Source organism: Leptodactylus fuscus, chromosome 6 (genome assembly GCF_031893055.1).
Source record: "Leptodactylus fuscus isolate aLepFus1 chromosome 6, aLepFus1.hap2, whole genome shotgun sequence".
Classification (NCBI taxonomy): domain Eukaryota; kingdom Metazoa; phylum Chordata; class Amphibia; order Anura; family Leptodactylidae; genus Leptodactylus; species Leptodactylus fuscus.
In genome coordinates this window covers 37,346,975-37,371,458 of record NC_134270.1, presented here as the reverse complement: position 1 = coordinate 37,371,458, position 24,484 = coordinate 37,346,975, and the positions used below count along the sequence as shown (strand labels likewise).

The 24,484-nt window shown below is 42.4% G+C and overlaps 2 protein-coding genes across 2 annotated transcripts; both read right to left on the bottom strand.

Moving 5' to 3' along the window:
* Positions 1–8,164: 8,164 nt before the first annotated feature.
* Positions 8,165–13,830, bottom strand: LOC142210533 (uncharacterized). Its single transcript, XM_075279752.1, has 4 exons — positions 13,709–13,830; positions 13,458–13,557; positions 11,414–11,540; positions 8,165–9,225 (listed from the first exon to the last, which is right to left on the bottom strand). The coding sequence occupies exons 2-4, from the start codon at positions 13,501–13,503 to the stop codon at positions 8,298–8,300; spliced, it is 1,101 nt and encodes a 366-aa protein (XP_075135853.1). The 5' UTR covers positions 13,504–13,557; positions 13,709–13,830; the 3' UTR covers positions 8,165–8,297.
* A 2,942-nt stretch (positions 13,831–16,772) lies between these two features.
* LOC142210532 (uncharacterized) lies at positions 16,773–21,457 on the bottom strand. The gene is made up of 4 exons (XM_075279751.1): positions 21,349–21,457; positions 21,073–21,164; positions 20,106–20,232; positions 16,773–18,134 (listed from the first exon to the last, which is right to left on the bottom strand). Exons 2-4 carry the CDS (start codon positions 21,119–21,121, stop codon positions 17,207–17,209), a joined length of 1,104 nt encoding a protein of 367 aa, XP_075135852.1. The 5' UTR covers positions 21,122–21,164; positions 21,349–21,457; the 3' UTR covers positions 16,773–17,206.
* Between the last annotated feature and the right edge of the window lie 3,027 nt (positions 21,458–24,484).

The following is a 24,484-nucleotide window of genomic DNA, read 5'->3' as shown; positions in this document are numbered from 1 at the left end:
TTCTAGTTTCTTCCCGCACTTCACAAAACATACTTATAGGTTATTTTTCCATTTACATTGTGAGCCCCAATGGGACAGAGAATAATGTGATTGACGACAATCTCTGTACATAGCTGCAGAATATATACACACTATAAATAACATGGTGGAGTTTGGATGCATTTTCTTAAAATATGTGCAGTGTAGATGAAGCCTGGCATAGGAATCTCCGGTCTTAATAAAGGTCCTGCATGTATGATTCCAGCCTTATACAAAAGGTTCCTCAAGACCAATATAGTTGCAAATTAAGACAAGGAAATAGTTTATATACATGGAATACATTGTAGCTAGTATTCATGATGCTTATGCTGTTTCAGTTCATTTAGAAGCTTCTCTTTCCCAGCCAGCCTTCTCATATACCAGTAAATAGAGCGGTCGGGTCACTTACTGACATTGAGGTGAACTGATGTTTGTTGCTTTGTAAGGCTGGGAACAGACACACAGGGAGTAATTGCAAAGGGTTATCTGCCATTAACTCAGCGTTGCGAACATGCAGTGATTTACAGTAGAAGTGTATGGTGGACAAGGTTTAACCCCATCCGCATACTCCAAACCATGCTGCTGAATTTCCATGAACAGAAACAAGAATGTGTTCATTCAGTAGCAGAAATCTAAAAATGGCGAGGAAATGGAGAATACATTATAGTAGAAAGCTGAAGAATATTTCATTATAATACCTTAAGCTGCATAATTCATAGATCAGGCATATCCTCCGGTGGACCTGGTCATAAATAGTCATAAGTCTGATGCCACACCTCTCGTCATGCCCCCTTCATGGAAAGAGGTGAGGGCAGCAGAAAAGAGGAAAAGGGTGCAACTTTTTTTTTTGCAAAATCCGACTTGTACAAAAGATGCAACTTTTTTTATACCTTGTACAGGCAATTAATAATAATAATAATAATTAATTTCACCCAATGTGTTTATGGCCCTTGCATTATACAAAGGAGCATGGTCATGATGAAACTATGCAGCCCCCCCTTTTTTTAAATGTAGATTGTGAACCTCCTACAGGGATCACAATGTCCTTTTTTTTCCTATCCGTATATCTTTGTAGAATGGGAGGAAATCCATGCAAACATGGGGAGAACATACAAACTCCTTGCAGATGTTGTTCCTAGCAGTATTCAAACACAGGATTCCAGCGCTGCAATGCTGCAGTGCTAACCACTGAGCCACTGTGTTGCCCCAACTATACACCCCCTTTTGATTCTCAGCTGTGTCATAACATGCCTGACAATACTGGTATAACTTATCATTATCCTTTATATTTTTCTGGTGAGAATTCCATTATTTTTGACAAAATTGTGCTAAATTATTGTTAATAGTGCAAAGAAAATGAGGGTCAAAAACTAGTTATAGTAGAAATGGACCTGTAAAGTGGCAGAAAATGGAGGAAATTTATCAAGATTACCTTCTCTATAATTATCATCATATACCCTTCTCATGGACCAGAGAGTAAGGATATTTATAGGAGTGCAACTTAAAGAGGACCTTTCATGGGTTTGGACACAGGCAGTTCCATATACTGCTGGAAAGCCGACAGTGCGCTGAGTTCAGCGCACTGTTGGCTTTCCCGATCTGTGCCCCGGGTAAAGCGCTATTGGTCCCGGTACTGTAGCTCTTTACAGTCAGAAGGGCGTTTCTGACAGTCTGTCAGGTACGTCCTTCTTCACAGCAGCGCCTATAGCACTGTACAGTGTGAGCGGGGAGGAACGCCCCCTCCCCTCCTAATAATACTCGTCTATGGATGAGCACTGTAAGAAGAGGGAGGGGGTGTTCCTCCCCGCTCACACAGTACAGCGCGATAGGCACTGCTGGGAAGAAGGACGTACCTGACTGACTGTCAGAAACGCCCTCCTGACTGTAAAGTGCTACGGTACTGGGACCGATAGTGCTTTACCCGGGAAACAGATCGGGAAAGCCAACAGTGCACTGAATTCAGCGCACTGTCAGCTTTCCAGCAATATATAGAACTGTCTGTGCCCAATCTGATGAAAGGTCCTCTTTAAATGCTTGAGTTACTTCTTTTGCAACCCTGTCTTAAGATTCTCATTCCTGATTCTACTATCATGTGTATTCCAATATCCATCTAGATCAGGGGGGGCATTACCATTAAGATGTGACCCTAGGGCAATACTACTACCACAATAAGACACCCAGCAGGCCTCCTCCGCACTGCGCCAGATTTTGCAGAGCATCAGAGGATCTTTTAGAGATCCTTGCCATTGTGACCACAACACTACTACTCCAGATGGCCTTCTTCTCAATAAGCTGCTGCACTTTAATGCAGAACGTCTTAGTATTCTTCTTAGTATTCTTCATAGAACTTCTTACTATGTTATGAATTTGAAAATGTCACATTTTTTTGGTTCCTTGTGAAGATACAGTATGAGCCCATATGGTTATATGGGTACTATATTACCCATCTATTTACTACAGATCCATACTGTAGGTCTTATTCTTATTATCCTGCTTGACTTATAGGAATCATGAAGCACATTCTATTAATGTCTGAATTGCACATTTTCGCTGTTGTACTCCTAGTTATGGATACTATGTGGGCAACAAATATGTCTTTATAAGCAAAGTTCTAATTTTCTTTGTTTTCTGGGAAGGATTACCTACCTGATACTGATTTTATCTGACTGCTTCACACTCCTATTAGATTTAATGGATGTCATGAACTCTAGCAAAATCACAAAACCTCAATAGTACATAGTCAGCAAATCTGATTTTATTACCGGGATTACTTCTCTTTTTTCCAATATATTAGTTGTGCCCCAGTTTTCAACACGTTTTATAAAGTTGTTAATTTGCAATGAATTCATTGTTGATGATGTTGTTGCAGATACTGTAATTCATTGAGTGTTACTTTATTTACAAGAGGTGGCCCCCATTCCCTCCAGCTTATTGCAGCTGCCAATTATGACCTCAGTGATCCTTATGCGCAACAGCCCATCCATTGAGATGACAGAATCCTGTTGTGCCATTGACAGGCTTAGTTTCCTGCCCTAAGAGCTGCTCCATGACTTGGCATCCAGATAGTAGCCATAGCCCCGGGAGGTTAACATATGCTTACACTTCTTTTCATGGAGGCTCTCACAATTAGGCAACGACTTAGAATTAACGCTACACTTATACTATTCTATAATACTATTATATTATTGAGAATCTATACTAGTAGATGGCATATATGTTAGCTATAGTTTATGCCAGTTTGTGGTGTAAATTGTAATAAATTTGTCAAGTTGCTGGAGACCAGTCTTCCTCCCCTTATGTCCCGCTCTAACATGCTACGTTTTGGAAAATAATGTCTACAAAAGGAATGGGAAATATATAGGAAGTTCTTATACTTCACCCTTTTGCTCAATCCACTCCTGGCTTTGGCCCAAAAAAAACACAGCAAAATCTGCAACAAAAAAAACTGCGTTTCTGCAACATGGGGCCTTAGCCTTAAAGAGATAAATATTGATCACCTTTTCTTAGATTGGTTGCCAAAGAGGCAGTGGTGCTTGGGTGAGCACCATTTACACTTCACAGGCCAGTGACATCCTGCTTATTAGTTATGTGTAGGGATGAGCCGATCTTGAGTTTTCAGCATCAATTTAAAAATCAAATTTCCGATCATTTTCCAGCTAATCCCGATCGTGAAATTTGCTCAATCACCAATCAGGATCTGATCTTGCCCAATCCCGATCGCTCAACCCTATATACATGAATAGGGTTGAGCCAATCTTGACATAACCTCTGACCTCGAACCTGCCGGAAATTATCGTGATTGGAATTCTGATCTCGATCGTGAAATTTACTCGATCGCTGATTGGAATCCGATCTTTTCCGATCCCGATCGCTCAACCCCAGTTATGGAGCCTGATTGCAGTTCAGTCCCATTAAAGTCATTAGAGCTGAGCTGCAATACCAAGAGCAGCCTCTATGCAATCTATGGCGCTGTGATTTATTTTACTGCAAGAGGTTGCAGCACTTGCCAAAACTCTGCAGCTTTTTCAAACAACTGGTCTGTGTGGGTCCTATGTGTCGGACCACCACTGATCAGAAAATGATGACTTATTAGCCTCTTCTGTTACATCGTTGACTTCTCTCTACTCCTGCTGCTTGTACATATATTATAGCAGAGTCAGTCATGTGACTAAGACTCATTGTTGCCACTTCAGAACTCTCCAGCACTTTGTTTCCATCCATTTCTGTTTTTTTTTTAAAGTATGTTTCTGGTCATTGTCCTGCTGGAAGACCCATGACCTAGGATGCAAACCCAGCTTTCTGACACTGAGTCCTACATGGCGACCCCAAATCCTTTGGTAATCTTCATGACACCTTGCACATATTCAAGGCACCCAGTGCAAGAGTCAGCAAAACTACCCCAAAACATCTTTGACCCTCCACCATTTTTGACTTGTTCTTGACGTGTTCTTCTCTTTTTAGGCCTCATTACACTTTCAGTAACAGTAGAATGATGTGCTTTACCAAAAAGCTCTATCTTGGTCTCATCTGTGCACAACAAATTTTTAAGTGGGACCCTATGAGGTCCACAAATGGACCCCAAGGATGGAAACCCGGATGCTAGTATGAACCTATCGTAACTTACATGACTGTCTGAGACCCACTTTGAGGTCACAAAAGCTTACCTGTTAGAAAACCAATAGTGATGTCATGATAGTCTGCCTTGTACTCATTTTTGATGTCATAATAGTATACCTGCCTTAACCTCGCTTGTGATGTCACAGTAGGCTTACTTGGATAAAACTGACTTCTGATGTCATATAGTAGTAGATATCACATCGGATGGATAGATAGATAGATAGATAGATAGATAGATAGATAGATAGGCGATAGATAGATAGATAGATAGATAGATAGATAGATAGATAGATAGATGGGTAGATAGATAGATAGATAGATAGATAGATGATAGATAGATAGATAGATAGATAGATAGATAGATAGATAGATAGGAGATAGATAGATAGATAGATAGATAGATAGATGATAGATAGAGGGTAGATAGATAGATAGATAGATAGATAGATAGATAGATAGATAGATAGATGATAGATAGATAGATAGATAGATAGATAGATAGATAGATAGATAGGTGATAGATAGATAGATAGATAGATAGATAGATAGGAGATAGATAGATAGATAGATAGATAGATAGATAGATATCATGTGGTCTCAGTAGCACTTTCTACTCTTTTAGCGCATTGTTTTGTTACTTAGAATTGCTGACAGTTTAATGAATGTGTTAATAAAAGACATTAAGCCATTTCGATACTCATATACAAAATATAAAACAATGACATAGATGATTAATTTCAATATTACACAGTCTACAGAATATCCAAAATGCATTAGTTTATCTTTTTACAATAGTCTTACAATAAACATTTCTGTTTATTATCTTGTCATTAGGATGCTATGCATTATTAAGTATTGTCATTATTCCATCACCATGCCATTATTGGGAGGACTCTCTATATACTGACTATTTATACACGTCTGCCACCTAGAGTCCTGACTAAATAGCACAGACTAGATGAGAAAGCTGTAACTTTATATTATTGTAAAGCAGTGTAAATGAAGGCATAGCTTTTCTTCCTGCTCGTAACAGCTGGATCCCTGACATTGTTTTCTGTAAGCCGGGCAATGCAATGCTGCATCCATTTATCGTATAGTGCCCTGATATTAAACTATACCGTACCCTGACGGACAGGGCCACGCAACATCTAGGGAAATAGTATAATAGCTCTATTATCTAGGACCCATCACTTTCTGCCGAAGTTGGAGGGATCTCTGATTTTCTCTGCAACATTTTAACCCCTTAGTTATTATGATCAATCGTGATCTTGGTATCTAAGGGGTTACAGGAGGCAGTCACATGACCATGACGTTTTTGACAGATCTAACTTCTGTGAAAATCTATCATACATATACGTTTTCGATCCGTTTTGATATGCTGTACATCCATTTTGCATCTGTTCCGGCTGACAAAACCTGGCACCACATCCTAACCTGTAAAGATGAAGCATCTCTTGTCCAAGAGTCGGTGCCTTATCCAACAGCTGATCGGCAAGGATGATAGGTATTTTGACCCCCAACAATCTAATATTAATGGGCTAACCTGAAGTCATCAGTATTAAGATGCTAGAGAAGCCCTCGGCGCCAGGGCCGGCGTCAGCACACGGCATAGTCGGGCAAGTGCCGGGGCCCACAGAGCCTCTGGGGGCCCCCCGGCATTTGCCTGTCACAATTTCAGCTCATCGGCGTCCATCCGCCGATGAGCTGGAATACATACGCGATGCAGGAGCTGTGAGATCAGCTCCTGCTTTAAAGCTCCGGCCCGGCTTGCGTGTGTAGGCGCGATGACGTCATCGCATCATGCCTACACACGCAAGCCGGGCCGGAGCTAAGCAGGAGCTGATCTCACAGCTCCTGCATCGCGTATGTGACTGGAGAGAGGAGCGTCGGGGGAACGATGGGAGGTGAGTGTTAGAAGGTGAGTGTAAGTGTTTGTTTTGTATTACATATTAAGGTGAAACATAATGAAGGGGGCCCATGAAACTGGGGGGCAAATGAAGGGGAGGGGGGGAACGGCATGACACTGGGGAAGATGAAGGGGGTGGGGAGAGAACGGCATGAAACTGGGGACAAAGATGGAGGGGGCCCAAAGAAACTGGGGGGCAAATGAAGGGGAGGGGGGAACAGCATGACACTGGGGAAGATGAAGGGGGTGGGGAGAGAACGGCATGGAACTGGGGACAGAGATTGAGGGGGCCCAATGAAACTGAGGGGGCAAATGGAGGGGGGGGGGAACGGCATGACACTGGGGAAGATGAAGGAGGTGAGGAGAGAACGGCATGAAACTGGGGACAGAGAAGGAGGGGGCCCAATGAAACTGGGGGGGCAAATGAAGGGGAGGGGGGGGAACGGCATGACACTGGGGCAGAGACGGGGGACATGAAACTGTGGGCAGATGAAGGGGGAGAACGTGATGAAACTGGGGACAGAGATGGAGGGGGGACATGAAACTGGGGGCAGAGGAAGGGTGTATATGAAACTGGGGGAGAGATGGAGGGGGGGCATATAATTTACAGGTGACTGTAGGAGGATTATACTGTGTGGGAGCACATAATAAATGAATGAGAATGGGTGGAATCAACATAAAAGTGGGTGGAGCTAAATTTGCAGCGGCGCGCAGAGCGCGCCGCACATTTTGCCCCTCTTTCTACTCTTTAAAAGATTGGGAGGTATGGCGTTAGTGACGCCACACTCCTGCATGACGTCACTCGCTTCATCTGCAACGCACAGTGTCTCGACTCCCCCACCTCCTTTACAAGGGGGCCCACTGAGGCTCTGTCGCCCAAGGGCCCATAAAAACCTGGAGCCGGTCCTGCTCGGCGCTTAGCTGTCTCTGGTAGTGTCTACTTCAATGAATGTGGTAATGTGAACACTGTGCTACTAGCTGCTCCATTCAAAACCAGAGTATAAAAAGTTCTTGAGTTCGGTAGGAGTTGCAGAGGTGGGACACCCACCAGTCAGACCCTTACCCCATATCCTGCGGATAACAGATAAATTGCTGCGGCTGCACAACCCCTTTAAGTGAAATATGGAAATGTATTAATTCTTTTTTTTTTTAAATGTAGATTGTGAGCCCCACATAGAGCTCACAATGTACATTTTTCCCTATCAGTATGTCTTTGGAATATGGGATGGAAATCTATGCAAACACGGGGAGAACATACAAACTCCTTGCAGATGGTTTTTTGCCCTTGGCGGGATTTGAACACCAGGAATCCAAGCGCTGCAAGGCTGCAGCGCTAGCCACTGAGCCACCGTGTGGCCCCTGGAAATGTATTAATTCTCTACATGTTATTAGAGAGAATGTCATTTTATCATTGTGTCTATTTTGTGATATATACCACAATGACCAGGGACTGGCAGGTTGACCCTCAACAGTCCCCCCCACACCCACCACACACATCTGGCTGCAGCAGGAGCCTCTCCCCACACCCTTTTCTATAGTTCTAGGTTTAGTGTTCCGTTACATTTTTATGGCTTGGATTTTATATGCTTATCATGCACATTATTCCATACAACACACCATAGCTTGGATCTCAATGTTTATTTGCTTCCATTTGTGTGTTACATACTATTCAGATATTTCTAGATAAGATGATGAAACAAATTTGTATCACACTAACTGTCCTTGGTCTTCCAACATAAGTCTACGCATCAAAAACTCATTTTTCATCGGAAACCCCTTGGGTGATGAAGTCTCGGATTCTGTCTTGAATGTCTTTCTCCAAGTATTCCATTTGATCCTGTACACTCAAGGTGTATTCTCCTAACATCTTTTTCATGTCTTTCACTCTCTTTACAAGCGCCAAGTTGAGGGCATCTGCAAAAGGCATCATGGTCTCTCTAAACTCTTCAATCTTCTGGTCCATTTTCTGGTTCATCTCGGTAAGATATGTCTCCATGGTCTGTTTGACATTTGTCCTATCGCTTCTCAGCTTGTTTCTTAGTTCATTGGCATAAGGGTAGAGTTGCTCTCGCAGTTTTCCTGTGAATTCCAATATTTTGCTCTCCAATTGTTCAGTGTTCTTCTTCATCTGAAAATCCATGTTCTTGATGTGTTTGTACAGCTCATCTTGCATGTCCTCTGCATAGGGCATCAGGCTTTTATAGAGCATTTCCATTTGTTGATCAATATTCAGTTTTACTTGACTATTGATGACTTTGAGTTCTTTCTCTAGCTGACCCACATTGTCATCTACTGCACTTTTCAATTCCTGGGAATATGGGACCATTGATGTTAGTCCATGGTCAACATTTTCTTTGATCTTGGTCTCTAGGTTCTTTCTTATAAAGTTCAGCCGTTCACTAAGAACCTGAGTGCTTTTATCCAATTGGGCTTGAAACTCCTTAGCATATGGCTCCAGTTTCTCCTGAAGTTCCTCTGCGTTCCTGTTCAGCTGCTTTTGTACCTCGTCTGTATAGGGAGTCAACTTGACCCTCAACTTCTCCAACTCTTGTCTGATTTGTTCTCTCAGTGTTTGAGAGTCTTTTGTCAATTGTTCATGGAGTTGCTTAGCCAAAGGAATGAGTTGGCCCACTAATTCACCATCAAAATGATTTATGCTGTTCAGGTTTTCTTCAATAAGAGCACTATGGAGAGAAAGACTGAATCAATAGCAACACTGGAAGCAATGTAGACTGGCGGAGTCTAAATGCCAACAAGTAATCATTTGTAGATGTCTATGGTAAATGTGTCCGTATACATAAGTCAGTCTAAATTGTCACTACCATCGGGACCAGACAACTATGTCATGTGTATGGAGACCTGTTGACACGACATCATCTAACAGATCTGTCAAAAATTTGTTTTAAAAAACACACAGATTTTAAAGGGATTTGTTTTGTTGTCCATCAGCATCCGATTTCATCAAATCCATCACACGTCCGTCATTGCAAGACTTTGGGCAGTGTTCAAAATGGCAGACTTATGATGGAAGTGAAGTGTCCATTACTTTTGTAGCATTAATGTCTGATAATTAGAGATGAGTGAGTAGTACTTGTTCGAGTAGGTATTCGATCGAATACTACGGTATTCAAAATACTCGTACTCGATCGAGTACCACTCGCTATTCGAATGTAAAAGTTTGATGCAGAACCAGCATTGATTGGCCGAATGCTATACAGTCGGCCAATCAACGCTGGTTCTTCTCCTACCTTTAGAAGTCTTCTCCAAGCAGCTTCCCCGCGGCGTCTTCCGGCTCTGAATTCACTCTGCCAGGCATCGGGCCTGGGCAGAGCCGACTGTGCATGCCCGCTTGTAGTGCGGGCATGCGCAGTCGGCTCTGCCCAGGCCCGATGCCTGGCAGAGTGAATTCAGAGCCGGAAGATGCTGCGGGGACGCTGCAAGGAGAAGACTTCTCGGAGGATCCAGCCCGACCCTCACTCGTGGACTTGGTAAGTATAATTTGATCGAACGTTGCCTACCCCTGAAACGAGCATTTTCCCCCCATAGACTATTATAGGGTTTGATATTCGATTCGAGTAGTCGAATATTGAGGAGCTACTCGAAACGAATATCGAACCTCGAACATTTTACTGTTCGCTCATCTCTAGTGATAATCAGACAAGTGACGGATGGTAATGGACCGTCATCCATTGTACTGTCCATTATTTCTGTCTGTTTTTTCTGCACATACTCGATAAGCAGAACAATAGAGACACAAAAATGGACGGTATAATAACGGACACTAAGACTCTAACTGATATTACGCTAGGTTCACACTAGCGTTCTGAGATTGTGTTCTTCATTTGGGCGGAAACTGGGAAGGAACCCAGCGGACCCCATTATAGTCTATGGGGTCTGCGAGTTTCTGCAGGTAACCGCTTTTCAAGCAGATAGGGTTTCCATTTTTTGGGTCCCCAAATGGATCCGAAGGAGATAAACCTGAACTATAGTGTGAACCTAGCATAACTTTTTTCTTAAAATAATCTATTAAATGGACACGTTAATATTAAATAGTTTCTATTATGATAGCTGTCCATTCATTAAGGCAAGGCTGCCACTAGTTGGACCGCTCACTGGTCCCTTGCAGACGACCATGGATCCCAAAACAGTACCGTGTGTGGGTCAGCAGTCCAGGCTACAAAAAAGTCAGGACAGGTCCTTTTCCTGTCTGGTTTTGCGGCTATGCTTCAGCACTCCTATTCACAGGTGACACAGGACCTGCGGTGACTCCATGGTCATCTGTAAGGGGCCTAAGCAGAAGTTTATATACAATATGTATATCAATCTTCTTAGCAAATCCTGCTATATAACATACGACCCACAGATCAGACTGCATTTTAATGAAAGGCAGGAAATATGTAAAAAGGTTAAGGCTCCATGTAGCAGGTCACAGCGAAAAAGCACCGCAGGAAAAGCCGCAGCTGAAACGCAGCGCTTTTCACAGATGGTCCATAGAGGTCTACCATTCTACCTATAGGGGAAACCGTCAGTGTATCCGAAAGTATAATTGACATGCCTGCCGCAATTTCCAAAAACACAATGGTTTGGAAAATTGCAGCATTCCCACTGCACATATTTGTCTGCAATGTCTGGATGGAATTCGCTAGGACTATAAAATGCTGTGTTTTTTGCCACGTGGCAAAAGGAATTTTTTGTGAATAAAATAAATACAGGAAACACTGAGTAACCTACTACGTGGACCCATGCGTAGGCCATATCCAATTTTATTGTTGATCAGCAAATTCAGCAAACACTGACTTCGAAAGTACAAAAGTCCATCTCTCCCTGTGATATAAGAATTATCAATCTCTTACTCCATTACTGATCACTTACTTCAGCTGTTTGCCAATATCGTATTGCTGGACGTTGTCCGCTTTCTCCTTAGCACTACTGGATAGCTGTGTGAGGTAATTCCAGAAGACATTGCTTATCTGGTCAGTGTTGATGTCAGCTCGATATCCTAACAAAGTACAGAAGATATCATAACTCATGTAAATATACAAACCTGCCAAATGGGTGTGTACTCTAAGTCTATGTAGTTAAAGGGGTGATACAAAGTACGGAGAAAAACATTTTACTGGTTCATGGGGTTGTACAATCACAGACACTCATCCCCTATCTCCAGAACAGGGGATATGTTATAATACTGGGGGTCCGACCTCTGGAACCCCCAGCAATCAGGAGAATGGGGACCAAAAGTCCCCCTGCATCCTCCCTGTGCCTGAACAGCGCCCCAGTTACTGATATGGACTGGAAGATATGGCATATACATGACTGGAACATTAGTCACATCATCACACGAGGACTTTTGATCTCCTGTTCTGATCTCTGGGATTCCCAGGTACCAGACCTAGAGTGATGTGACACTTAACCCTTGTCCTGTGGATAGGAGATGTGTCTGCAATGGTACAACCCATTAAATAGTTGAGGATGTTTTTTAATCTGAAGAACTTGAAAAACTTGTCTCTTAATTTAAAGTACACTTTAGGCTATAAATCTCTATGTGTGGAGGCAGGTTAATCAGGACTCTCACTGTCAATCACTATGTGTGGGTGGGGTCATCAGTACTATCACTGTCAATCACTGTGTGTGGGCGGGGTCATCAGTACTGTCACTGTCAATCACTATGTGTGGGCGGGGTCATCAGTGCTGTCACTGTCAATCACTATGTGTGGGCGGGGTCATCAGTACTGTCACTGTCAATCACTGTGTGTGGAGGCAGGTTAATCAGGACTCTCACTGTCAATCACTATGTGTGGGTGGGGTCATCAGTACTATCACTATCAATCACTGTGTGTGGGCGGGGTCATCAGTACTGTCACTGTCAATCACTATGTGTGGGCGGGGTCATCAGTACTGTCACTGTAAATCACTGTGTGTGGGCGGGGTCATCAGTACTGTCACTGTAAATCACTGTGTGTGGGCGGGGTCATCAGTACTGTCACTGTCAATCACTATGTGTGGCGGGGTCATTAGTACTATTGCTATCTATCAAATTAAATCAAATAAAAGAAGCTTTATAGGCACGTCCATAAATAGAAATTTGGCAAAGCAAAATTGCCAAAGGAAGTAAAGTGGGTGGGGGGAGTGTTGGGGTTGGGGGGAGAATGGTGGGTATGGGGGAGTGGGGCGGGTGCTTTAGGTTAAAATAGTCTTTGGGGTCTCATTTTCCACTCGGTGGCAGGTGGACACGTATTGGGCAGCGATCTCCACAGTTGACTTCTCTTCTCCCAGTAGGATGTAGAGTTTCCTCTTCTCATCAAATCAAATTAAAACAAGTCAGAAGAGCTTTATTGGTGCCAAAGGGAGTGTTTTGAATGGTGGGGGGGTTAGAACATGTAGGGGTGGGTGATTAGAGGTGACAGCTGGATATATATCACTGTGTGTGGGCAGGGTAATCGGTACTATCACTGTCAATCACTATGTGTGGGCGGGGTAATTGGTACTATCACTGTCAATCTGTCAGTCTCAGACTTTTATGATATCCTGTGGATATTCTAGTCAGGGGGAAACAAATACAGGGAGAACTCCCTCCTGCTCCCTTTGTTTCCCTGTTCCTTGGCATGATGTACATTATGGGGGAAGTCAGACTTTCTTGATGCCAGTTCCTTATCTGTTGTGCGTCCTTAGAGACAGAGAAGGGGATTGGCTGTTCTATTACAATAAGAAAGTCTGCTTGTCCCCACAATATATGCCATACTATATACGCCGGCATCTAGAACCATCCAAAACTCCTAAGTTCCGAACATACAGAACGCTGGCTGCAAACTGGTAAGATTCAGTCCCGACATAACTCCTTTAAGGATAGGCAAATAATGTCCACATAGTATCACATTAAACATGGAATTATGCATAAGCTAGAAATAAACATACTGACCTGTTATGCACGCGACTAACACAAGTATTGACACTTTCGCCAACATTCTGAGTCGCAGGATAAGTCAATGGCAATCCGTAAAATTCCTAATGCCTTTAATCTGTGCAAAAAACGACATGTTTCTGAAAATCACATTACTGAAAGAATAAAGGATAATGTTCTATTCTTGTTATTCTTGATGATGAGTTTTATATATCTTGAGAATAGTTCTCTGTTCTGTTTTTTAGGTTGCAGTTGAGCTGGTTCCTTACCTGATCCTTCGGTGTTTGGGTCAGTTTTGAAGCTGGCATAAGCCAGTCCTTTATATGAGGTCATTTTGGACACTGGCTATGCTCCAGGGCAGCTCTGTGGGCTGGATATCTGATTTACAATGGGGAATCATTGAGGCGTCCCTCTTTTCAGAGTGATGTTCGTTTGAAGAGCTTTGTGAGTCCATGAGTCATAATCGTGAAGGAGGAGAAGACCTCGCGGAGTGGTTTTATTTAGTAGCTGCAGCTGACATTGAAATAACAAATGGGCCCCATCACATATGCTTGTGGTGTTTTAGTAGTAGGTTATTGCAGGTCGTACTGGGCTTCTACACAATAGACAGCTTAAAAGGATACAATTTAGGCCAAGCAATTGAGAATCCAGTGAGCTGTTATTTTATTCGGCTGATTTGCATTTGTTAGTCATGGGAAAGTACTTAGTGGGTCAAGATTACTATAATGTTATTTCCTTTGGGTAAAAACATTGTGGAATCTAGAACAAGAAGTATCAAACCATTGTGCTGGTTGATCATAGGCGTTACCATACTTTCTTCTCTCCAATACAAGTTATTTCTTTTGTAAAGTCTTCAGTGCCCAAAGGATTGGCGGCTAAAGACACTTCTAGGCCTTCCTTGTACTAAACTTGAATTTGGGGACCTACCTGAAGCCATCATTGGAGTACTTCAATCTTTACACTTTTTGGTATTCAGCCAGTTGACCACCTAAAAACCTCACATCAAGTATCACAATTAGGGTTGAGCCGATCTTGACTTTTCAGGATCGATTTTAAAATCCAATTTCCGATAGTTTTTCATTCGAACCCAATCTCGATCCCAATTCCGATCCCAATGCAAGTCAATGGGATTTTTTTTTATTAATCGGAGATCGGATTTTAAAAGCAATCCTACCCCCTGGTGTCCACTTACCTCCAGAGATGGCTGGTCCTGTGCCCCGTGCCTTCATTCTTTGCCTTGCTGCTGCTCCACGCTGCTTTTCTTCCTTCGCTGCCCCCTCCCTGCCAGGTTAGGAGAGTGTGGGTGGGTTAGGAGAGTGTGGGGGGGTACTGGTAGGGGAGGGTACCGGAGCAGCCATCTCTAGAGGTAAGTAGCTGCTAGAGATTTAGTTTAGCCTTCCATTCGAATTAATGGAGGCAGCCGGCGCGCAGGGGGTTAAGGCTGTGTGTCGGCTGCTTCCATTCATTCCTATGGAACTGCAGCGGAGCTTTCACACTGAATATACAGCGTATACTCAGTGTGAAGGCTAAGCAATGCATTGTGGGAAAAATCACCAATCTCAATCCCACATAAAAAGATTGTGTTCGGAATTCCGATTAAGGGTACTTTTGGTTTTCCCTTGTCTTACAACATCAAGAAAACTTCCAGTTCTCCCTGTGCTTACCAGGGAAGCTTCTTGCCTTTTATTTTTCTTACTAGATATAAGCACCCCTGGGAAAGTGTAGACTGTAGCTGCCAAAATAGTGCTGTCTATGAGTCCGGGAAATGTGCAACCTGAGGTCAATTCACTTTGACGAGGGGATTGGTAACACCCAGTTGTCAATTATTCAATAAATTTCTAGTAGCAGTAAAAGAGGAACAGTGCAGTGAAGAGTTATAAGAAAAATGTTCCAAAACTGTTATTTGGAGAGCACAAGGGGAAGTAACATGTCCTCTCTGACATCATAGGCTGAGTTTTTCAATGACCTTGTACAGACACTACAAAGTGGCAGCTTCAGACTCTTTTCTTGCCTGGTGCCACTTTAGCTTTCAGATGAACAGAGTTATTTGAGAAAGCCGGGGTGGTGGGGTACAGATACTTCTAATGGGATGTCAAGTGATGACCATTCAGTCTTAGGGTAAGTTCACATGGGGTTTTTGGATCAGAACCTGAGGTGGAGGCCTTCTCAGGTTCCGATCCAAAAACCGGGTAGCCGCGACTGAAAGCCGGTGCAGTGCACTGGCATTTGGCCGCGCACTCCGCTCTGGATTAGACCCAATGACTTGGCCTAGTCGGGAGGAGGGGAGTGTCTTCAGGCCGGATCACGAGGTGACTCGGCCTGAAGAATGAACATCTCGCTTCTTTTTTCCGGGAGCCGGAAGAAACGGCTCCCCGAAAAAAGACCTGAGCGGCTCCCATTGATCATTGTCTTTTTGGTCAGGGTTTTGAGGCGGATACGGCCTCAAAACCCTAACCAAAAAACTCTGTGTGAACTTACCCTTACATTACTGAGGTCTTCACCTCTAGGATAAACTGGCTCTGAAAAGGAGTAAGAAGGGTTTACACTACTCAAACCATATCATCTTTAAGGAAGCCAGGGGACAAACACAAGTTGCTGGAAAAGTCTGCTTTTGGTATGTTGCATATAGTGATATGTGTGATTATTATTTGTAATATTACTTTATCATATCACTTAGTAGGAGATGTGTAGTGATTAGAAATGAGCGAGTAGTATTCGATCGAATACCTCGCCGCCATAGGAATGCGTGTAAGCAGCTGAACACCAAAGGGTTAAGCACATGGAATATTCAATGCACTTAACCCCTAGGTGTTCAGCCGCTTACACGCATTCCTATGGCGGCAAGGTATTCGATCAAATACTACTCTCTCATCTCTAGTAGTGATGTATGTACATACCCTGTGATTTGGTCACATACTTACAATATAATACATGTGTTTGCCTATGTTTGTTTGATTTCTGAAGATCCCACCATGGGACCCCACTAAATACAAAAGCGGGGCCCTGTGTAGCCTTGTTTCTATAGAGAAATGGGCATACATTGGTTTCCTAGAGAGAGCCAAAAACTATACTCAGCTTCTCTTTGGCAGTACTATAGAGATATATTCCGAATATAAGTTATAAGGGTGAACTGCTTGTCATTTTTATATGTTCTCCTTGTGTATCACAGATAGAAAATATTGCATATGCTTTATTAAATATATTCCCCAACTATTATGTTGGATCAGGGATATACTATATGTGCTGAACATTTTGCAATAAAATATAATAATTCTTGGATTTTTAATATGGCTATAAATGGAGTCACTTGCTTAAGCAGACTAGGACAGGATATGCAGTGCCGAGTAGGATTTTATTGAACAGAATGCAAATAGTACAGTCACAAGTATAAATGATGGAAAGATGACATAGAAAATGTAATATTCCAATAATACAATCATATGGGTAACAAAAAGCATATTTTGTTTTCAGTTTCCATATAGGCAGAACACCTGTACCATTTTAGCTCTAACTTAGAGGAACATATTACTATCAGTACTATAGGGGTGAAATCTATTAACACGTAAATGTCCAATGACAGGAATGTAAACAAGTTGAAGAAATTTCTACGGTAAAGATAGACCTTCAGATTGTAAACTTATTTAAAGAATGTGTGAGGATAGTGCAAGCTCCTGAAATATAGCAGTTGAATAGCACCACTAACATTACCATAGTAGCACTATGTGATATCTTAGCAGGCGACCATGTTCTTTAGGAGAGAAGAGAATTCAGTTTTCGGTGGCAACACCCTTGTTGATGAAATCTCGGATCTTTTCTTGGACATTTTTTTCCAGGTACTCCATTTGATCCTGTGCACTTACAGTGTATTCTCCCAACTTCTTCTTCATGTCTTCTACTCTCTTAACAAGGTCTTTGTTGAGGGTATCTGCATAGGGGGTTATGGTTTGTTTGAACTCTGCAATCTTCTGGTCCATCTTCTGGTTCATCTCAGCAAAGTAGGGCTCCAAGGTCTGCTTGGCATTTGTCATATCTCCTTCCAGCTTGGTTCTTAGCTCATTGGCATAAGGGGAGATTTGCTCTCTCAGCTGTGTGGTGAAGTCCAAGATTTTGGTTTCCATCTTCTCAACATTGTTCTTCATCTGGAAATCCATATTCTTGATCTGGTTACGCAGTTCTTCCTGTACATCCTCTGCATATGGTTCCAGACTTTTGTATAGCTCTTGCATTTGTTTATCAACATTATCCTTGATTTTATCCATGATGGGATTCAGTTGCTTTCTGAGTTGTTCCACATTGTCATCTATGGTAGCCTTGAGCTCCTGGGAATATGGGACCAGTACTGCCTGCGCACGGTCTGTATTTTCTCGGATTCTGGCTTCCAGGTCTTTAGTTGCAGCCTTGATTTTCTCAGTGACTATCTCAGTGTTCTTCTCCAACTGAGCTTGAAGCTCCTTGGCATAGGGAGCAAGTTTTATCCGAAGTTCCTCTTCAGTTGTACTCAGCACCTTTTGTACTTGATCTGTGTAGGGGGTCATCTTGACCTTCAACTTCTCAAGCTCTTCACTTAGTTGTTCCTTCAGTTTGTCTGGGTCTTGGGTTAATTGGTCATGTATCTGCTTGACTAGGGGAACAAGTTTTTGCTGTAGTTCTCCTGCATAAAGATTGATGTTCTTCAGGTTTTCGTCAATTAGAAGACTGTAGAGGGAAAGAAAGTATTAGGAATGACCTCTAAACATGCATAAAATATTCTGGACATATCTTGGAAATTTTTGTGGACATGTTCATGTCCTTGCCATTTGCTAAAGGACCCAACAGTAGAACACCTTGTGATCAGTTTAGGACTCTTTTAAGAAGAAGAAGAGAATGTCCAAAACAGGAAAAGTGAAGTGGCAATATATTTAGAAAAAGAACAACAAGATGAAAATGGTTCTACAAATATATATGAACATGTATGGTCCAAGCAGAGAAGATAAACATAGACTGATGGATACTTGAGTAGAGACAAACCAAGAAGCAAAAGATAGAGATAGAAAAGACAAAATAAAAAGATGAACAATGGACATGCAAAAGAGAAACTGTATATATAAAAAGAAAGGGTGAAGTCAAAGAAAGGAAAGAAATTGGAAAGCAATTAAATAAGAAAATGATACAGAGTCATAAATAAATTCATATAAACACAGGACTAATGGGGTGTTAAGGTAATAACCGGATATAAATCCGCTGAACTAGTAGATCAATGGAGGTCTGATCATTGGGATTCACACCTGGGGTCCCAAGTCCTCCATTTGTAAGGAGTGGTAGTCAAGCTTGTTCCCTACATCTACAGTCACTGTTTATGGGACTAACGGAGATAGCAGAGTACAGTGTTCACATTGCTTTGGCAGTCCAATGGAGCAGTAGTGCATATGCTGAAAAAATATTCTATTTAAAGGGGTTCTTAGGATCTCCATACAAGTGATCTAGAAGTTATCGTCTATTCTGTGAATAGAGCATAACTTGTTGTTATTGGAATACCTTTTTAACCTACAGCTATGATCTCTGTCCTGAGTCTCCAGGAGACCTGGTCAAAGCTCAGCTGACACCATTGTGACGCAAATATGCAATTGTTAGAGATGAGCGAACAGTGAAATATTCGATATTTGTTTCGAGTAGAGCCTCAATATTCGACTACTCGATTGAATATCGAATCCCATTGTAGTCTATGGGAAAAAATCTTCATTTCAGGGGAAACCACTATTTGACTAAAGGAGAGTCACCAAGTCCACAAATAGCAGGAGGAGAGTGTTTAGGAGTTGCGCTGATAAAAAGTAAGCTCCCTCATAACCGCAACCTGCCAGCTCTCCAACTAGCAAAGACGAGCCTGCGGAAAATCAACGCTGGTTCTGCAGCAGGCTCGTCCTTGCTAATCAGGAGAGCTGGCAGCTTGCTGTTACGAGAGAGCTTAGTTTTTCTCATAGGAATGAATTGGCCAGCGTTGATTGGCCAGTGTACAGCATTCGGCCAATCAACACTGGTTCTTCTGGAGGCTCGTCTGTGAGGCGGCAGAGTCTAAAATCAGACCACAATGGAGACTGCTGTGGTCCGATCTTAGACTCCGCCTCCTCACAGATGAGCCTCCGGCAGAACCAGCTTTGATTGGCTGAATGCTGTACACTGGCCAATTAACGCTGGTCAATTCATTCCTATGAGAAAAAGTAAGCTCCCTCATAACAGCAAGCTGCCAGCTCTCCTGACTAGCAAGGATGAGCCTGCTGCAGAACCAGCATTGATTTGCCGAATGCTATACACTGTATAGCATTCGGTCAATCAACGCTGGCTCTGAATTGAATATTTACTGCGAATAGCTAGTAGCATTCGATCGAGTACGAATATTTCGAATACCTACTCAATTGAATACTACTCGCTCATCTCTAGTAATTGTATCTCCAGGGCTATATAAAAACTTACAGGATGACTCTCAATTCTGGCTTATAGAGGAGGCTACAGCACCTTGTTATTATTATTAACAAGCAGAGGACTCCCTTCCTCATATGAAGTTTATGTGTCCCAACATTGTACTTAGATACAATCATTTATGATAAGTACTGTAACTACTCAAGAAGTGTAATAACACATGTACTAGGTCAGTGATCACACTAATACATTTGTGGCTATTCAGACACCTACGTTAGCTGTTTGCTGATGTCAGACTGCTGTATCTGCTCCACTTTGTCCTTGGCATTGCTGGTCAGCTGGGTGAAGTAATTCCAGAAAGCATCACTTATCTGGACAGTGCTGACCTCGGATTGAGATCCTAAAACGTAAGAAGATATAAAAGAAAGTAGTATGTTATTTGCCATACAGATGCCAGGGGCGTAACTTGAGGAGGTGCAGAGGGTGCAGTCACACCAGGGCCCAGGAGCCTTAGGGGGCCCATAAGCACTGGCATCAATATTGAGATTGCAGCTTCCATCTGGCCCATAAACCAAGGAGACCCACAGCTTACCCTAACCACACTAAGGTGGATTAAACTCCTTCGCCCCCGTAACCATCACTATCAAGAATTCACTGTAGGGGTGAGATAGGGGACCCGGACAAAAGATTGCACTGGGGCCCACAAGACTTTAGTTACTCTACTGATAAATGGTGGCTTACATGTAATATCTATTTCACTGTAACTTAACAGGAAGTAAATGCATGATCTAATATACTGTATACAAATAATATGTGCCTAGGACTTGGTATAAAGGGAACCTGCCACATTGTATATCCAGTTCCGTCTATGGGGAGGACAGAAGGAGTTTAGTTGGAGAAGGTTCAGTATCAGGCTACTCTCACAAGACAAAGCTGTGTATAGGACTTCCCAGATTGAAGTCGTCTGTGGGCATTGAACTCACTGCACCATTGTGAGTTATGACAGTGAGTTCCTGAATGGCCAATGAGATAGCGTATCCTACAGACATAAAACTGGTGGTTTACTGCACTAACAATTTGGCCATTCGGGGCTCATTGCATTATAACTGACTGTGATGCATTGAGTTCAATTCAAATATAGTTCAGTCTGGGATATATGGCCGCAACAAGGGCCACTTTTCCTGGACAGGACTTGGTTTTTGCCTCTGCTTAGACACCATTCATTTAGCTATATACTGACCTGTGACTGTACACACGACTAGTGCCAGAGCTATGACTTTCACCAACATGTTGATTCTCTAGATAGGTCAACCTTGTCCCAGTGGTGAAAATCTGTATCAAAGAAAGAAATAATGTTGAAGAAATGATGCTAATGAATAATACATTATATATATATATATATATATATATATATATATATATATATATGATATTGATAGTAGTATTGACCAGCTAGAGACTATGAAAGCTCTTCCTATATACAACTTCAAGAAGAATGGAAGAAATTGCTTCTTACCTGATCCCTTGATGTTCGGGACTGAAGATGAAGTTTATGCTACAGCCTGTCCTTTATATAAGAGCATCCCTACTTGGCTATCCTCCAAGACAGCTTTATGGACTTTAGATCAAATTTACAAAGTGGAGTTTGTGACGTGTCTTTGTTTTTAAAGCGATGCTGGAAGTCTGAAGAGCTCTGTGAGCAATGATCTCTGAGTCACCATCGTGATGAAACAGAAGACTGCTGAGCTTGTGTTCTTCATCCATAAGTGCTGAAGGGATCAGAACATGTCACCACAAAAGTTTGTGATCTTTCAATTTCATGGCTATTGAAGGTCATTTTTGGACCCAGTCACAGACCCAAGTAACTATGGGTCAAAAGAAGCATCAAATTGAGTTTGCTGGCTTGTGGTTGATGCCCTCATGTTTGTCCTTTTCTCTCAGTTATTTGGATCAGCCATAAAGCTAGCTATGCAGAAATTACAATAAGGTTGGCAGATTGTGTACATGCTAGACAAGGGTCAAATGGCTGGCTAGACAACTGAACCTGAACATCTCCAAAACCGCACATGTTCCAAGTCACATAGTAGTTACACAACGTAGGCCAAAGAAGGACAATTGATGAACTAGCAAACAGAGACATGGACACCAAAGGCTCATTGATGTTGGTGAAGCAGTGGCTATTCTAATTCAATCCCTCAGAAGAGATACTGGAGGGCACATTTTTGCAATTGTAATATTTGCTATGGGGAAAAGTTATCAGAGCACACAGCACATTGCAAGTTGCAAATAGATGGCTGACACTGATCCTTGTCCACCACTGAAACCTGAACATTACAACTGGACCATGAGGCAATAGAAGGAGGTGATCAGAATTGCTGAATCTGTTTTACATCATTTAGATAATGCATGTATACATTTAGAACAAAACAAGGACCCAGAAGGTCAGGTAAGGATAACACTCAAATGGAAACAAATCCAAAAACACATCATTGAAATGGGAAAATACAAAAATAGCTAACAGGTCAAAGTGAATAGGAATTAGCATGAGGGCTTACCCATGATGTGACAAGTGAAAGAGTTCACAGTGGACTAGTGAATGCAGGTCGGACCTGGCGCGCGTTTCTGTAGGTGAATACCGCGTTGGGTCCGACCTGCGTTCACTAGACCACCATGAACTCTTTCACTTGTCACATCATGGGTAAGCCCTCATGCTAATTCCTATTCACTTTGACCTGTTAGCTAGTTTTGTATTTTCCCATTTCAATGATGAGTCTTTGGATTTTTTTTCCATTTGAGTGTTGTATTTACCTGACCTTCTGGGTCCTTGTTTTGTTCCATTGTTTATGGTAAGAACACATTGTTAATAGGGCTTCTATATTTACAAATAGGGGACTAACTTTAGGTTGTACTTGGACTATCTTCTCCCCTTGCTGTTGTTCTATACTTGTCTTTGTATGTATACATTTAGGTCTGGTTCATATCTGCATTCGGTATTCTGTTCAGGGAGTCTGCTTGGTGACTCCCCGAATGGAATACTGAACGATTGACAAGCATAGACTGTAATGAGGTCCGTGTGTTTTCCACGCGGTGTCCGCACGGAACATGCGGAGGCAAAAGTACATCATGAACTGCTTTCGGTATTCCATTCAGGGGGTCCCCAAGCGGACTCCCCAAACGAAATACTGAACATAGATGTGAACCGGGCCTTATATTGGAAGAGATAACACCAGAACGCACTATGGTAAGAAGGCAAGCTGGAGAGCATACGCCATACCTTGATAGGGTTGAGTCGATCTTGAGTTTTTAGGATCGTTTGTAAAATCCGATTTTCGATCATTTTTCAGCTGATCCCGATTGTGAAATTTGCTCCATCATCAATCAGGATATGATCTTTTCCGATCCCCATTGCTCAACCCTAATGTTATCTTTTCCCACAATGATTGGCCAGTAGCCAAGCATTGTGGGAAATAACCTCCGACCTCAATCCCACCGGAAAAGATCGGAATTCCAATCGAAATTTACTCAATTGCCGGTCGGAATTTGATCTTTTCCAATCCTGATCGCTCAACCCTATACCTTGAGCATCCTAGCCTGTGGCCTTCACCCTTAAAGATACTGTGTACTTACATCATAATATATATAGGAGTTTCCACACCACTTTGCTCTTACATCACTGTTCACATGGCGGAATTTTGCTTTGATTTTGAGATGGATTCCGAAAATAAAATCTGCCTTGATTTTGCCTCCCATTGTTTTCAATGGCAGGTGGGGATCAAAGCAGGACCCTGAAAAAAAGAGCATTTTACTCGGTCTTGCCATGGATTTTGTGGCTGATTTAGCCACAGAACCAGCGATGCAAACCACTCTGCGTATTAGGCCCATTCAATCGATGTAACATGCCCAAACATTGGGGTCCACTTATGCAGATGATATGCTTGTTTTATGGTAAAATTTTAAGTTTAGAGATGGGACTCAAATTGTTGCAAGCTTGAGCTAAAAAGTACGCACATCTGTTCTCCAAAATCCAGTTGAGCACTATGAGCATGTTGTTTTTACATTCCCTGTGGTGGCGATGCATAATTTAATTTCCCCATAACCATACCTAAGGCCCCCTACATACATAAGGACCCCTGCCTCCTCAACCTCCAAAAAAACAAAGAATACTCACCTAACCGCACTCCTAGGGACCTGCAGGCTCCAGCTGTAATGATGTCTGCTCTCGCCCGTCATTGCGCTTCCCTGCCCTGCCGGTGACCCTATGGTTAAAGTGGCCCTGAGGACAACCTTATTGTTGGGCCAGGCTCACCCTTCTAAAAAAAAGTCAAAATCTGGCAAAAACAACTGGAGCACACATTCTCCAAATATTTTAGAATCTTTAGCAATGATGGGAATGAAGTTCAATAATAAGAAAAGGGATTTCGCTAAATCTATATTCAGCCATGTCCACCGGCCACTTATCTTTGGAATGCTTACTGTAAAACCGATGTTGTAGTCACTTGTGACGGGAAATGCTCTTTAACCTGCTCAGTCCACTTCTCCGAGTGACTGCACTTTTACCTCTAATATGCTTTCTTTGCAGCACGGCAACATACGGCATCTTCCTTCTCAGAGGCGTAAATTGAGGATCATGAGCCCCAATCCAACATTTGTAA